Genomic DNA, 16,975 nt, shown 5'->3' on the forward strand with positions numbered 1-16,975 from the left:
TATTGCTTGCCAACAATATATCATCCATATATAGAATAAATATAATAAACTTACTCCTACTAAACTTGATATACAAACATTGATCAATCGGGTTATTCTTGAAGTCATATGAAAAAACCACTTGATCAAACTTCCAGTATCATTGATAAGATATTTGTTTTAAAGCATAAATAGACTTCCTTAGTTTACATACTAAGTACTTGAATAATCCGACTCAAAGTTCTCTTATTGCACCATTTATATAGTTTCTTCAATGTTTCCATTGAAAAATACAGTCTTAACGTCTATTTGGTGTAGCTCTAGATCAACATGAGCTACAAGTATCATGATTACTCTAAGAGAGTCTTTCATCGAAACCGATGAAAAAATCTCCTTGTAATTGATGTCCTCCTTCTGAGTAAATCCCTTGGTGACTAGGCATGTCTTATACTTTTTGATATTGGCATGCGAATCTCATTTGATTTTAAATATCCATTTACAACCAATGAGTTTCACATCTTCAGGCAATTCTACAAGTTCTCAAACGTTATTGTCCGTCATAGACTTCATCTCTTCCTTCATGGTATTGATCCATTTTTCTAGATGAAGGCATTGTTTGACTTCTTAGAATGATGTGAGATAATCTTTCAATCCAATGTCAAATTCATGCTCTTAGAGATATACATAATCATGAGACATCGTGGATCTCCTCTCTCTAATGGATCTTTTTGGTGGCACTTGATCTTGAAGTGGTTGGGAGTCATTCTCAATCATAGGAGGGAATACCTTTATTTGAGATGATGTACCTTCCAAATGAATTGAAGGTGACATGTGAATATTATGACCAACTATCCCTTCCGATTATACGACTTCAATTATATGTGGAACGGTGACTATTTCACTATTAACTGCATTAGTAGTTATCATATCAGGATCACTAATGTTCTCCTCAAATAATATATCCCTAGCTTTATCACTCCCATCATTCTTAATGAATTTGACATTACCCATCTCGGAAAAAGATCTACTCAAAGGGTTATAGAACTTGAAACCTCTTGAGTTTTTAGAGTATCCTACAAAGTGACAGTTAGTTCTTGAGTTCAATTTTCTTTCGTTAGGCCTATGGGGTTTAGCTCCAGCTGGACAACTCCAGACATGTAGATGCCTTAGACTAGGCGCTCTACCTGTCCATAACTCGTATGGGGTTTTCATTATTACCTTACTAGGAACTCTTTGAGCAGGTAAACTGTAGTCTTGAGTGTTTCACTCCACAAGGACTCTGATAGAGAAGAAACTACAATTATACTTCTCACCATATCCTTAAGGGTCCGGCTTTATCGCTCTGCTACACCATTCTGCTAAGGTGTCTTAGGTATGATGTATTGTGCCATGATACCACACTCAATAAGGTAATTAACAAATAACCTAGAATGTTGTTCACCTTATCTATCAGACCTACCATAGTATTCACCACCATGGTCGGATCTTACGACCTTAATCTTCTTACCAAGTTCATGTTCAACTTCAACTTTGAAGGTTTTAAACATATCTAAGGATTGGACTTCTCATGAATAAGGTACAAATATCCATATCGGGAATAATTATCTATAAAGCTTCTAAAGTATGCTTGATCATTCCAAGAGCTTTAAGGAATAATCTACATATATTCATATGTATAAACTCTAAGACTTCATTACTTTGTCTTGAACCCTTATTACTTTTGTTAGATGTTTTCTCTTTAAACACTCAATGCAGATTCTAAAATCTTACATATCAAGGCAATCAAGAGTTTCTTATGGCATTAACCTTTATATGCATTGTTTAGAGATATGCCCTAAACGTCTATGCCATAACATGGATGAATTCTCATTTGCCACATTATGCTTCACACTTATACTATACATCATAAGATTATCCATATAAGTTTCAGTGTCCAATCTATATAGTTTGTCAATCAGGAAACCAATATCACACAAGATAGAATTTTAAAAAATACTAAATTTTCTACTTCTAAATTTAAAAGTACATTATTCCCCAAATAAACTTTAAAGATATTTATTATCTCTACTTTTGTCTTCTTACCCATTCCCGTATAGACGAATTTTTTTGCATCAATTGGCATTTAGCTCGTGAGACAACTCTGCATAGTTACACTTATGTGAGTAATTGTATCAGTATTTATCAACTAAGTGTTATTAGGTACAGTAGTTAAATTGACTTCTAAACTAACAAAGTTGAGAAGTATACCTTTCTTGGCACGTTAATTAATGTATCTAGAGCAATCATTCTTCAGATGACCTTTCTTTTTATAAAAGAAACAAGTTGGATCCGGATCTTGTTGCTTTTACACCTTATGTCCTAAAGCCTCAGTCACTACCAGGGTCGTACCTGAGTTTTCGTAGGCCTGAGTCGAAGTTTCAAAATTAGGCCCCTGCAATTAATTTTTTTTTATCAAAAGTATTCTTCATTAAGACAAAATACAATGCAAAATATTAATTTGAAATTGTATATACAATATATGTAATTTAGTTAAACAATAATAAATTATAGATATTACCAATACTCACTTAAATATAACACGTCTTGTCGTTTTTGATGCAAAAATATCAATTAAGCATGAGTAATCAAGATATTCCATAATTTTCTTCTCAATTGATAGCATGGCCAGCCCGTTCAATCTTTCTTGTGACATAGTTGATCGAAGATAATTTTTGATCAATTTCAACTTCGAGAAACTTCTTTCGACAGTTGCAACTGTAACTGGTATAGTCAACAAAATTCTGTAAGCAATATAAGCATTCGGATAACAATTATCCACATCTTTGAGATGATTCAACACGTCTATTGCTCTTTTTGCTTCTGTTGGTAAAGAATGCTTCAAAAGAGTTAACTCCATGAATAACTCATGTCCATCAATATCAGAATTGTCATTATGCTTTAAACATTGTTCAAGATTTTCACAAGATCTTAACAAATTATCATCATCAACACACTTTAATTTCTCCAAACTGAATAAAAATCTAAAAGTTTCTTCATATTTTTTAAATTGTTCAAACCGGCTTTGTAGAGAAGAATACCCTTGATCAATCAAAAAGAGAAAGTAGTTAACTCTGAAAGATTCGTCCGCTGATTGTGTTACCTCATTTGTAATAGTTTCATCAAACTGTTTTTTTCTTCTAATAATACGTTTTTCCTTGAATGAAGCTTCAATTCCCAATTCATTTGCCATTTGTTTAGCTTCATTAACAGCCTTTTCAAATCCATGTTCTCTATATTCTTCAAAATTCAACATAAGACCCTTTATATGTTTAATAGCAACATCAATATCTACATCTTCAGCTTGGAGAATCTTGCTTACAATATTTACTGAATGCAACAACTTATACCAAATTACCAAATCAACCAAGAATTCAAAATTTTCAAGATCATGTGTTGCTAAAGACTCAGCCTCACTCTTTCCTGTTGAATCATCACCCATGTCTGCTAAGTCAAGTAAAGCATCTCTTATCTTTGAAATTTATTCTTTTATCGGTCTCACACTTTCAACGTGACTTTCCCAACAGGTTTGTGGCAATGGCTTAAGTGTTAAACCTTCCACGTGATGTTTGAAAATTTTCCATCGCTTGGTAGAAGATGAGAACAATTGATATATCCGTTGTATTACTCCAAAAAATGACATAGCTTGAGGACAACAATTCGCAATATCACATAATGCCAAATTTAGGCTGTGACATCCACAAGGAGTATAGAATGCTCTAGGGTTAATATCTAATAATCTTCACTGCACTCCATTATGTTTTCCTTTCATATTTGATCCATTGCCATATCCTTGGCCTCTTATATCATCAAGATTAAGTCCAAGATTTTTCAACACAGTTTTTAACTCAATAAAAAGTCCATGTCCTGATGTATCATCTACCTTCAAAAATTCAACCCAATATTCTTCTATCACTGCAGAGGTTGCTGAATCATCCACACAACGTATTACAAGGGACATTTGTTCCTCATGACCTGCATCTGGAGTACAATCTAGTATAACTGCATAATATTTGGCCTTTTTAACTTTTGCAATGATTGATTTTTTCACTTCATGTGCTAGCATCTGTATCAACTCATTTTGGATTTTAGGACCAAGATATGTATAATGAGTTTCACTTGATTGTATCCGACGAATGTGTTCTTTCATTATTGGATCAAACTCCGCTATCATTTCAATCATTTGCAAAAAATTGCCATTGTTTTCAGCATAAATTTTCTCATAATCTCCTCGAAATGCCAAGTTGTTTTTTGCCAATCTATGCACAATAGCAATTATCCTCTTTAATAGTTGTCTCCAATGCTCCTTCTCTTTGTTGATTTCTACTTGTATACTATCATCAATTGTCTTATTTTTTTCCGACCTTTTCTCCAATTCAATCCAATTAATCATACAATCAATATGTTCCTTACTTGCTTCATGATTTTTCAGACTATGACTCAAGTTATGCCAATCTTTGTACCCTTCATTAGCCAATTGACCAATTTTGTACATGGTACTTTGAGTTTTGAATAATTTGCAACAGAAGCAAAATACTTTGTCGGAAGAAATTGAATACACAAGCCACTTTCTATTTTTTTTTTCGCCATTAGATAGTAATCTCTTGTAATGTGATGCATCAAAATGCCTACCATTATTATCCTTAGGAAACAAAACACCATCAACTCTACTTGAACCCCTTTCAACTAAAAAATCCCGAATATTTGGATCAATCTTATCCCAATTTGCTTGATCATCAACATTAAGTGGAAACAAAGTCTCTTGATTTTCAGATTGATTATTAACCACATCCACATCATCTTCATCATTCGATTCATTTACATTGAGGGTTTGAATCAATTCTATATCCAAAGATTGATCAAGTTCTTCAACATGAATGTTGTTTTCATTCTCTTGTTCCACATTCGTTGGATTATCAATTGTTTCTTCTACCATCATTCTCTTATTACTAGAAAAATATTTATCAATATCTCCTGCTTGACTTTGAATTAATGCTTATTCCTTTTGCTTTCTCTTTCTTTTCTGATAGCCAGATAGATGTTTGGGATTAGAAGCCATTAATTATATATTTTACCTAAAAAATGTGTAAGAATTATCCAAATATTGTTGTCAAAATTCTTCTAAGAAATTATTTTAACTACAAGAAAAACCCACCTCAAGGGAAGAATTTCCAATTTGATATTTTTGCCTATATTATGCTCCCCTTAGTTAACTGTAACCAAATATGCAAGATATAAACAAGATTCCAATTCTTACTAATAATCTTAATCATCAAGACAAAATCAAAAAAAAAAAATCCAGCGACATTGAAAGATACAAATGGAAACTTTAATCTTGTGTCTCATACCTTATCGAACCTTAGGTAAAGAGAAATTGAAGCTCTAATCTTTAATTTTGTGTCAGATAAATGGAAGCTTTAATCCAAACACAACAAATTCAGCAAAAACAAATTCTGATTTCTGCAATAAGAGAAATAGGGTTATAGCATTAAAACCCCAGATTGAAACATCATCAAATTCAAACCCACTAGTCACTAGAGAAGATACGATCATACGAACCTTGCACAGACAGCACAGTTGCACTGAATGATTAGAATCGATGAATGGGAAAGAAAGAAATGTCGACAATGACGTGAACAACAAGTCAGCACTCAGCAACTTAGGTAGCGAACCAGCGATTGTTGAATGTTGAGCCTCGATCGATGCTTCCTTGTTCAAAAATTTTGATAGAGGGTGGCAGCCGACAAGAGACCGCAATAGAAAGGCTGTAAGGGGAGGAGAAGCATCACAGGTGGCTTCGTGGAACAACGGCAAGTCGGCGACGCGGAACGACAGCAGCAGTGCGGACTGACGCGGAACGACAGCAGCAGTGCAGACCGACGGCGTTAGTTGCTGGCGGCAAGGGAAATGAAAAATCGAGAACCTGTGGAAGAAAAAGGGGAAATAGGGTTAACTTATTATTTTACACTTTTACATAAAGTTTTTAAAATTATAATTAAGTCCTGAAAAGTATAGCATGATTACTACAAAGACCCTCTTGCTCCAACTAATGGGCCCCTAAGATGATGGGCCCTGAGACAGTTGACTCTTGGAACTGTGCTCAGGTCCGACCCTGGTCACTACAAGTTGTTTACCCTTACTCTTATTATTATCCTTCTTTTTCTTATTCGAATACTGAGCTGAGGATGCATAGTGAGTACTTTGAGATGCGCCACCTCTCAATCTCTCTTCTTCTTGTACACACTGAGCTATGAGCTCATTTAGTGTCCATTTCTCCTTTTGAGTATTATAGTTAATCTTAAAAGCAGTGAACTATGTAGGCAGAGAGATTAAGATAGGATTTACAAGAACACTTTCAAACATGTCTAACGTTAGTGTCTTAAGTCATGTAACAAAGTTGGACATCTCTATGATATACTCCCTAATATTATCCTTCCTTGTGTACCACATGGACACTAACTTCATGAGAAATGTGGTAGTCTCAACTTTTTCATTTGAGATGAATCGTTCTGCTAATTCCTTAAGAAAGGTTTTAGTATCCTTCTTCTCAGTTATCAAATCCCTAAATGACTTTGGAATTGACATTCTCATATCATCAGACTCATGCAATTAGATCACTCCCACTTTTCAAAGTTCACATTTTGATCCACAATGGAAGCATCAGTTAAAGGTGCAGGGGCAATCATGCCTAAATGCATAGTCCAAATTCATGAGCTCAATAAAACTTTAATATGCTCTTTCCATTGTCCTAAGTTTGTGTTAGTAAGCACAGGGATATTGTTCGAGTATGCAGACATTGAGAGTACTGCATAAACAAAAACAAAGAACATAGCTTAATTTAACAAATAAGGCATGTATCTTTATAGTTGTGCAATAACAAAATGCAACAAATAAAACATGCAACTATATAGTCATTAATAGAGATATTTAGTACAACATTACATTAAGTCTTTGGACTATATTGTAACTTGCTATTGGTGCTCTCTAAATAACTCATGATTATCTTCATCTGCCACATAACTGACCTTTTTTTGGACCGATGCATTATGCGCATAATATTTTATTCATGAGCTTCCTTAGTTAGCTTATGTTTTATAATATTACTCACAATACTTCTGATCAGTCACATGATGCCCCTTCCTTTTGGCCGACATACCATGTGCATGATCAGGAAATTTAACTCAATTTGTAAGCTTCCTTAAACATATATCCGACATAAAAATGATTTTCCTTTGGGCCAATCACCCTTAGCATGGACATACATCCCTCTACACTAATACTCCTAGCCTCTCCAATAGTTCTCACTTTGGTGATGGTATAGATTTGACTAAGTAGCACGAGCGAAGAAGAATTCAGGAAGAAACTGCTGAAAACTAAGCTAACTTCAGTTATCAATCGATTGATATTAGATATCAATTGATTGACACCCTTGTCCATTGATCAAGAATGGATGTGAATCAATTCACACGCGTGTCAATTAATTGATCAATTGATTAAATACATATGAATCGATTCACTCATCGATCCAGAAGGTCTCTGTTCGCTTGTTCATTCACCCTAATCGATCAGCTAATCAATTGACTAATGTCAATCGATTCACCAATCGATTCGGTTAATGGACAATCCAGCGAACGTCAATCGATTATCCGATTGATTAGTGAACCCCAATCGATTAGTCGATCATTTTAGAAGTTCTATGTGGACTTCCTTATAAACTTCAATCAATTGACTGATCAATTGGTGAATACCAATCGATCAGCCGATCAATTCAAAAGCCTTTTGTGGACTTCCAATGATTCCAAAATCGATTGCGTGATCGATTGAAGAACTCGAATCGATCACCCAATAGATTTGGGACCTTTATAGTAATCGAGCAATCTCAATCGATTGACTCTTTATGCTGATTGATTGGTAAATACCAATCAATCAATTGATCGATTCCGGACCCCTTTGTTCACCAATTTGAGCATCCCAATCGATTGAGTCTTACACCAATCGATTGGTAAATATCAATCGACCAACTAATCGATTCAGAAAACTTCTATTCATGAATTTGCGACTACCAATCGATTGAGAACCTTCCCAATCGATTGATATCAAAAAAATCTGATTTCTGAATGTAATTTTCAGCCCTAAAATCAAGCCGCTAATCTAGTTCTTCACTGATAATGCGAAAATCTCGATTCATAGGTTAAGTCCTAATCTATCCATGCTACATTCAACGAATACACACCAATTTCGCTCATTCATATGGAATCAAATGGAAAAATTGATGTGTATGTGCTAAAAAGTTGAAAAATAATCTTTACGCCTTAAAAACTAATAATAAGTCAATCCTAAGCTCTGATTACAATTATTAGAATTGCAATACATCATACATGAACTAAAGGATGCGTCTACAATAGGATCTTGCTATCATCAATCTCTAAAGCTCAATAGAAAATCGAAACAATAGCTAGCACAAGTTGACGTGAATCCATCGCAAAGCTATCACTTATTACTTGTCGTCGGTGTTCCTACTAATGCGGAATAGTCTTGTACATGAGTGGACAGTGATAATCCTTAGTTCTTTCTCAATGGGAAAGAAAGAAGATTGAAAAAAGCTCTAGAGCATACCCTAATTCATGAGCATCTTCCTTTATATACCAAGCTCATCCTATAGGGGCTATCCACCTTAAAACTCATCCATTATTAATAGTTCATCAAGGTTAATAAATCGGGTTATTAGATTTACACATTAAATCCACATCCTTTTAATCCAAACCCTCTTTATATGTATTGAAGCATTAGATCACTTAATTAGGTTTAGTTACTCTAATGATAATTAGTTGTATGTGTGTGTTAATCAAGTGTAAGCCCACCTTATAAAGATTAAGTTCATCTATATAAATTTAATTTGATTTAGTCCACCCATATGAACTTAATCCTACATATATATTATTGTTATAATAATTAGATATATGTTAAATTTATCTCCATCTCAATTTGATCAGTTTTCTCTTAGCACTTTATTTGGATGGAAATCTCCAAACTAAATAAAGAGAGAGATAATTGTTTTATTTTATTTTATTTTATTTTCATCTTATCTCCTTGGTAAAAATTCTGTCCTTAATTATTTAAAATTGTTGCATGCTAATATTTATAGTTTTTAGATTTAAACCATCCTCTGTTATCTTGATATATACATATCTAACAAGAAGCACTAGAATTTGTTTGAATATCAGTGATGCATTAGAGTTCATGAACTTCCTTCCAATCATGGACTTATGGTGAAATGATGAGCAGGTGATGATCTTCAGCTCACAAACTATGGATGAACAAATTTGCACTGCTATAAATGCTAGCTCAGACAAGTTGGTATACAAAAATAACTCACCTCTTGGAATGTTCCGGGACCATAAATTAAAGGACCAGGGCGTTGCCATGGACTCTCAGAACCTTTTGGATCCACATTGGCCACCATATCAACCTAATCATTTAACACTTTCAAACTTCAAATCTGCGTAAGATTGGAAAATGAATGATGGGTACTTGGCAGCTAATTTGTCATGTTGCAGAGGAGTATGGCTCACCAGTCTTGATCAATTCTTCAAATGTGTCTTTATCTTTTTCTTTTCCTTTTTGAATGTTTGATCTAATGAGTTCAGTTTCACTTGAATAGCTTTTGTGTAGTTTAATCATCTACCTGTACACCTTGCATAAACTTGAAGCAGACAAATGTTGCAGGACCAGTCAGCAGGCTCCCTTGTCACTGGACAGGAAAACTTGAGATCGACATTCTTTAGAGATTCCTGAAAGACTATCTTTTTGACCTATAGCTTCATGTCAGCACCTTCAGTGATTTAGTCTTCTGACACAGATAGCTGTTTAACAACTATGACAGATTCCTCCTCATTATTGAAGAATTTCAAAATAACAATTAAAAGTTCAACTGTGACGACATCCAGTTATTTATGACTAGCTAGAATGATCAAAGTCGTAGCAAAGGGCAATCAATTTGCATTGGCATCTATGGCATTGCGTTCTGATCGACGATTCTTGGCGGCTAGATAGATGCTCAAAACAGATCTGCAGCAAAGTCTTCCATGGCAATTCTTGTGTAAAAGCTCTTCTGCTGTAGTGTTCCAGACATATGCAACAGCACAAAGTGGTCTGGAAAAATTCCTTTGCCTAGAATGATCAAAATAGGATAAGGAAAACAGAATTTCTTATGGTTCGTGTGTCTGCAAACCGATGACTTAGCTCTGTAAGGTCACTGACTAACAGTCTCTGCAAACCGATGACTTAGCTCTGTAAGATCACTGACTAACAGTCTCTGCAAATCGAGTGGGGTCTCCTCACTAATAGTGGGAAGTGCAACAAGCATTTTCATTTTTCATATGGTGATATTTATCTAGTTTCACTTTGCCAAATATTACAAATTGGAACAGCAATAGTATAATTTAATTTAGACATTTGTTCGTATAATTTCACTAACAGGGAATTTCATATCTCCTTTCTGATTTTTTTTTCCTTTTTTAATTTTCAGATGCAAGAAGCCCTACGCAAGATCGTAGAAGAGCTATTAGCATTTTTGTCTCCATCGAAAATTGAGGGATATTAGATCAACTACTACCACTTCTTCAACTTCGTCTTGGTGGTGTAGGGCATGTCAGGGTAAATAAAAAAACACCAATGTATTTTGAACTCCACAGATATAATGTGTACTAGATGAAATTCGATTCCTCATTGCTTAAGAAATCCATCCCACCACTTACCGTAGGGGCCTCCTCTCCTCTACTTGCTACTATACTTCAAAAGTTATTGTAGTAGATTTGACTTGGCAAATGCTAATAGTTTGTTAATATTTATGAATAATATTCACGAATAAAATTTCACAAATTATATTTATCAATAAAATTCTTATCAATATAGTAAATAAAAAATAAATAAGCTTGTAATATCAAGTTCACTAATCAACTAAATAATTTTAAAGTATAAAATTTTGAAACAATCAAATAATTTTAAATTGAAAGTTCAATAACATTTAAATGAATCAAGTCAAATCCAAATTAAATCAAATTTAAACTCATAAAAAAGAAATCAAGTTAAACTTAAACAACTATTTCCATAGTTTGATTCATCTTAGACTCGATTAGTTTAACCAAATTAATTTATTAAGGATAATGCTCATCTCATTCACTGTCCACCTTAAAAAAATTATTAAATCAAATAACATCGAATGAATCTAGAATGATCAACCCAACCTTCCACGAAAATTTTCTACTAATTATTAGTATAAATCAAAAAGTAATGGGGTGGACCGTTTAGAAATTTAATATCATATGATTACATGTCTCATTAAAAAAAATCTTACAAGATGACCCACCTCTCAAGGCCTATAAAAGGAAAGTAAATCACGGTAAGAAAATATAAGTTTAGACCCGCCGTGCTCGTCGCGCACCGAAGTCTAACGAGAAGACTAGTAGCTTGGAGATGTTGCCACGTCAAGTAACGTGATTTTCAGGGAAGAATTGACGCAAGTGGACCCTTTTTTGGCAAAGAAACTTGATTTGATGGAAAGTAGCTACAAGAGACAACGAGGCGAAATGGCCGTTTATGTCATGTTATTATTTATGTTGATTTTATTTTACTCTTTTTTTTTTTTTTTTTGTTGAAAGCGCTCTATCTGATTTAATTTGGCTGTGCTGTGCTGCACCAGCTCGCTCGCCTAGTTCTCGTGTCGATCACAGCAGAGCAGCGCTGTTCTGCTTCTCAAGTTATCCGGAAGCAAGCAAGCGCAGCAGATCTCTTTTCTCCCGCTCCGAAGCTCGAGCCCTCTTCGGTCCCCTTTGCGCGCGTCCCTTCGCGATAGTGCTGGTCGATGACCTGATCCGAGGGGGAACCCTAAAAGGATTTAGGGCGAGTGCCTTTTTTCTTAGGTTGGTACATTTGTGTGCCCTTTTCTTTTGTAGCTTTTTGCAGGTTTGGTTATTCTAGCACTAGCTTGCTCGTGATCTGGTAAATGCGGAGGAAATCTTTACACAATCGTCTCTTTTTTTTTTCAATGGTTTCCTGCAGGTTCGGGCAAGTTTGTTTGTTTTTCTTTTCTTCTTTCTTTTTTCTTTCTTTTTTTTCCCCTTTCATTTTCTTCTTTGGCTCAGAGGTGTTGATCTTTTCTGGCAGCAGATTGCGGTATATTCGAAGAAAAGGAAATGAGTTTTTTCCTACAGGCATCTAGATTTTTTCTTCCCTGTTCAGAAAGTTTAGTTGTAGATGTTGTTTCGTTATTTTGTTCGAACTTCGAAAGAAGTAAACTTGTTGAAGGGAACGAGTTACGCTTGTTCCCATTAGGTCGCCTAGAGATACAAATCAAGATCTCCCCGTTCTTTTGTTTGTTTTTTGGTTCTTCCATTCTTTTCAAGTGTTTGAGGGTTTCTTCTCCGAGCATCCTCATACACTACCAGTAGTCATCTTTCGTCACTGTTCTTTGAAAAGCATGACGTATTGCTCCTCCGGTTTTTCCTTAGTTGTATGTAGTGTCAACTTAATTTCTTATGATGGCAAGATCTTGTATTCTTGATCAGAGGATCGCATGAAAATTTGTGCTTCTGAGCTCGCTAGATCCAATTAGCCGTGTTTGATCTTTTGGATGCCTGATTGTTGGCAAATTTACTCGGCCGTTCTTTAATATTTACCATATTTTTGGGTCTAATTGCCCTTCTCCTGTTCCCTTTTTCTAGGATTGCTTTTTTATCTGAAATATTTTTTTTCCCCTAACTTCAAATCAATCGGGAAATAATTAGTATTTTATGGAAAAATGGCGTCAAGAGATATCTGGATGGTTCTATTGATCGGCTGTCTTTTTCAGAATACTCTTGCTAGAATTCAATAATTTTCTTCTTCATTTAGACAACTTCTTTTCACACTGTTATCACTTCTTTTTTTTAAAGGAACATGAAGCTGGGTTCAAAGAAGGCTTGGAAATCTTTCATGCCTCTTCGGCTAGGCAGGAGATCCTCCTCCCGTTTTTGTATGTTCCCCAAGGTTCGATCAGCCAGTAAAACAACAGGAAACACACCAGTTTATTTGAATGTATATGACTTGACACATATAAATGGCTACATGTATTGGGCAGGCCTTGGGGTATTTCACACCGGGATTGAAGGTACTGTTTGCTCTCCTTCTTTGACTTGAATAAGTAGTCCATAGAGAAAAAACTACACGATTGTTATTTATTGAATTTGCTTCTTTCTCATGAACTGTTTGCATCTGAAAATTAGTATGCCTCTTGAAATTGTGTGACTACTATTTAACTAACTTCATTTAAGTTTGTGAGATCTTTGCAATGCCTTTACTAGTTAAGATACGTATATGCAAAATATTTGATACTGTTTGCAAAATATTTGATAAGTTGATTTTGCGCACTTGAGAGTTGGTGGAAAATCACTTACTTCATTAATATTGTCAGAGTTTCAGGACATTCACATTCCTTTGTGTCTATGTTCATGAAGTGGTGGTCTGATTGCTGCCTATGAACAACTGTTTTTCATATTTTGTCTCTTAAATTTCAAAAGATACACATTTCTTCAGGCTTATATCAGTTCTGATCGTATTTGCTCTTGTAGTACATGGAGTGGAATATGCATTTGGAGCACATGACTATCCAACAAGTGGAGTCTTTGAGGTTGAGCCTCGCCAATGTCCGGGCTTCAGGTTTAGGAAGTCAATATTCATGGGTACAACTTGTTTAGACCCATTGCAAGTCAGAGAGTTTATGGAACTGCAATCTGTTAATTATAATGGTGATGCATATCACCTGATTATGAAAAACTGCAACCATTTCTGCAAAGATATCTGTTACAAGTTGACCGGCAACTCAATCCCAAAATGGGTAAACCGACTTGCTAGGATAGGTATCCTTTTTCACATATACTTTTCACATATACAAATTATTCTTTCTTATAAAATTGTGTTTTTTTATTGATCATAAACTACTACAGTTTGTTTATGCAACTATTGTACCTCAAATCACACGTCTTCAGAGAATAGTGAGTGGAAACTATAGCTTACTTTACTAGGTTAGTATGGTTCAGCCGGTCCTAAACAATCCTAGGATATCAAATTTGCATATCCTCCTTGCTCAGCAACTCCAGTTGTTTAGATAAATTTATGGAATTGTTAATTGCTATATTTGGGCAAGTAGAAAGTTGAAACTTTTCCATTCACTGCATCTACAATTTACTATACTTATCGGGTAAATTATTTCTTTTGAAGTTAGTTGTTCCATTCCAACTTGAGGTACGTAAGGAAGAAGCAATGGCTGTTCAATGCCAACTTCCTTTGCCAACATAGATATTCATTATGCTCTCTAGATATCCATGTGTCGCTCTGATTAGAACCGGCAACAACTGTGTAATATTGTTATACTGATGCTGTACTTGTATAGGGTTCACATGCTGACACAACTACATAACTTTCAAATGTGAATGTGATATTGCCAATTAATTATGTATTTTGGTACCATTTACATTGGATACTTCTTGCTTGGGATACTTGATGTTTTCTGCATACATTTTGAGTTTCTTTAATCAGATGTATGAATTTAATGTTCACCTTTTCCATGAAATGAGTTCCAGATTTTCTTGCACCCTACACAATGTCAGGAAACCCATAGGAATAACTGGATACAAACCAAATTCAGTCTTAAGAGATATACAAACTCTTAGACTAGCATAGCATTAAACTGCTTGGCGATTGAAGTCTTCCATTATGTCTAGATTTAAGTGAATCAGATGACCGGTCACCTAGGTTCAAGTGAATTATATCATTTTTGTCTAGATTCAAGTGAATCAAACCATTTATCTGCGTCCAGCCAACCAAGCAAGATATGTTGAGACCATCCTATAGAAGAATTTATCCATGTCGAGTAAAAAAAGGGCAGCCCGGTGCACGAAGCTCCCGCCGTGCGGGTCCCGGGGAAGGATCCATTGTACGCAGCCTTATCCATGTCGAGTATTATGTAGTAAATTTCCACTGTGAACTGAGTTGAAGCTCTAGACCTAAAACATTCTCCATCAATCAAAGCTACTGGTTGGAAAACGATTTTCTTTGATATCATTTTCCATCTATTTTTGTCACAAGTACATAATTTATATTTAATAAAAATAAATTGTGATTTCATCTTATTTTAGAGTCATCATTTATTTATCTATTTTATTTGTTTTAAATATATAGTATATACAATTCTGCAGGCTCCCTTTGCAATTGTCTTTTGCCTGAAGCCCTTAAGATAACTGCTGTCCAACATGATCCTGATTCCCAGAGTGAAGATGGCGAGAAAAGGAGGCTCAGAAGTGCATTCAGTTGTCTTTCTTCTATTTCTATGCGTCAAAGACAGTTCTCAACTTCTTCTCTTTTATTAACATCTCCTCTCAGAGGCTGCCTTTCACACTGGGAGTTAAGAAGATCAGGAGCTATTGCTTTAAAAGACAATTGAAAATATTATAATCTCCTGACAAGTAGTTTGATAGTTTCTGAGATCTTTTCCATGTTTGGAAGCTTGTTATGAATGTTTATCATGGTACGGGGAGATTGCAGGCCAGAACATCCTAATATGCTATGCTCCTGCTTTATAAGCTTGCCATGGACAGAAGGGCTTGACGAAGTCTTTGTTTCATTTCAAAATTAAGGTACGATGCTTTTCTGCTGTTGGGAATTCTGGTAGGTAGCTGACTTAGCAGAATGATTTAATACCCTATTCACTGAAGTTTCTCGTATGATTTTGTCATACCCAAAACCTAATGCCCATATTTTGGATGAGCAATGTGAAAGCCTATTTACTTTGAAAAGTGATAAGCCAAAGTTGGGAATGTAATCAACTGTATTATGCTGAGCTATTCTTCTGTTTACTTTGAAGTACTACTGTCTCAAAAGCTCAGATTTATCAGCTTATTCTTTTTGAAGATCTCAAGCCGTGCAGAAGGATTCAGACCATATTACATAAGAATAAAGAGGAACCTTGCATAAATCTGTCACCAAATAATTCAGCCGATTCCATAAATCTTCATGTAGTTCAAGTCATACTCATGCATTGGCACAAGACTAATTGCCTCTGAGACTTTGCTATCTCTTCAACTCATCCTCCTGTCTATATTAATCCTGTGCCAAACTCAAGACTAATAGTTTGCTTAATGGCTAACTGGGCTTGATTAGTGGTGCAATGAATTATTAGGCATGTCTAACTACAATGGACACTGTCTATGTTGAAGGATTAGATGCCCAAATTGTAAGGAGTTCAACTGCATTTGGATCTCTCTCTCTCTCTCTCTCTCTCTCTCTCTCTCTCTCTCAATAATCAAGGTGTCAAGTCTTGCCCAACTAATCTTGGGGGTACACTGATTGAGTAAATCTAGAGCACAACTTATAAGAGACTGATTTTTAGAAAATTTGATTCGAACTTTCATGTTCTTGTTTGTTCTTCCAAGTGTTTTACCGCTGTATTGTGCCTGTGGGGTAGGATATGTCTCTCTTGCTCAAGTTTGGAGAAGTTATTTTTTGATTTGCCAAAGTCAGTAAGTATAATTTTTTTTATTTTACATACGCCACTATTAAAAAATAATAATTTACTAGCATATAAGAATAAGTATTGATGTAGAATTAGAAACAAGAACAATCAACTTGTAATTAGATTTAGAAGAAATTTTATAGTATTTTATGTATTTTTTGTTAGATTTGCTTTAAAGTATTTTCCTACCTTGTAGAAATATATGGAGAGGAGATTAATGAGGGATTATTAATAAAAATTTGTTGAAGTTAATAAAATGCAACCTAAGAAATATAATGTAATATGGAGTTTATTTTGCTCTGTCACGTATAATTATTACATCTGGGGGTTTAATGTCAAAGTTTCCATATATTATACAATTTGTATGAATAACTAAAACATTTTAAGAATTCCTAGTGTGCAAAAAAAAATTTG

The 16,975-nt window shown here is 34.8% G+C and overlaps 3 protein-coding genes across 6 annotated transcripts; 1 reads left to right on the top strand and 2 right to left on the bottom strand.

Moving 5' to 3' along the window:
* Positions 1–2,542: 2,542 nt before the first annotated feature.
* LOC121972703 (52 kDa repressor of the inhibitor of the protein kinase-like) lies at positions 2,543–3,457 on the bottom strand. Its single transcript, XM_042524348.1, has one exon. It carries the CDS (start codon positions 3,455–3,457, stop codon positions 2,543–2,545), a length of 915 nt encoding a protein of 304 aa, XP_042380282.1.
* Positions 3,458–3,757: 300 nt separating this feature from the next.
* Positions 3,758–4,951, bottom strand: LOC121972704. The gene has a single exon (XM_042524349.1). The coding sequence runs from the start codon at positions 4,949–4,951 to the stop codon at positions 3,758–3,760; it is 1,194 nt and encodes a 397-aa protein (XP_042380283.1).
* A 6,719-nt stretch (positions 4,952–11,670) lies between these two features.
* Positions 11,671–15,912, top strand: LOC121970783 (deSI-like protein At4g17486). Of its 4 annotated transcripts, none has more exons than XM_042521738.1 (4): positions 11,671–11,936; positions 12,948–13,162; positions 13,623–13,910; positions 15,249–15,912. In XM_042521738.1, exons 2-4 carry the CDS (start codon positions 12,952–12,954, stop codon positions 15,491–15,493), a joined length of 744 nt encoding a protein of 247 aa, XP_042377672.1. In that variant the 5' UTR covers positions 11,671–11,936; positions 12,948–12,951; the 3' UTR covers positions 15,494–15,912. The 4 variants fall into 4 exon arrangements, with proteins under 4 accessions (XP_042377672.1, XP_042377674.1, XP_042377671.1 ...); XM_042521740.1 differs by lacking the exon at positions 11,671–11,936 and adding an exon at positions 11,955–12,015; XM_042521737.1 differs by lacking the exon at positions 11,671–11,936 and adding an exon at positions 11,990–12,075.
* The last annotated feature ends 1,063 nt before the right edge of the window (positions 15,913–16,975 follow it).

The sequence above is a fragment of the Zingiber officinale genome, chromosome 4A, assembly GCF_018446385.1.
Source record: "Zingiber officinale cultivar Zhangliang chromosome 4A, Zo_v1.1, whole genome shotgun sequence".
In the NCBI taxonomy this organism is placed as follows: domain Eukaryota; kingdom Viridiplantae; phylum Streptophyta; class Magnoliopsida; order Zingiberales; family Zingiberaceae; genus Zingiber; species Zingiber officinale.

Coding starts and splice junctions, on each gene's coding strand:
- LOC121970783 (XM_042521737.1), top strand. CDS start 12,020: ATGCGGAGGAAATCTTTACACAATCGTCTCTTTTTTTTTTCAATGGTT. Junction 12,076..12,947: donor TTTTCAATGGTTTCCTGCAG/GTTCGGGCAAGT, acceptor TTTTTTTTAAAG/GAACATGAAGCTGGGTTCAA. Junction 13,163..13,622: donor ATTTCACACCGGGATTGAAG/GTACTGTTTGCT, acceptor TTGCTCTTGTAG/TACATGGAGTGGAATATGCA.
- LOC121972704 (XM_042524349.1), bottom strand. CDS start 4,951: ATGGTAGAAGAAACAATTGATAATCCAACGAATGTGGAACAAGAGAAT.
- LOC121972703 (XM_042524348.1), bottom strand. CDS start 3,457: ATGGGTGATGATTCAACAGGAAAGAGTGAGGCTGAGTCTTTAGCAACA.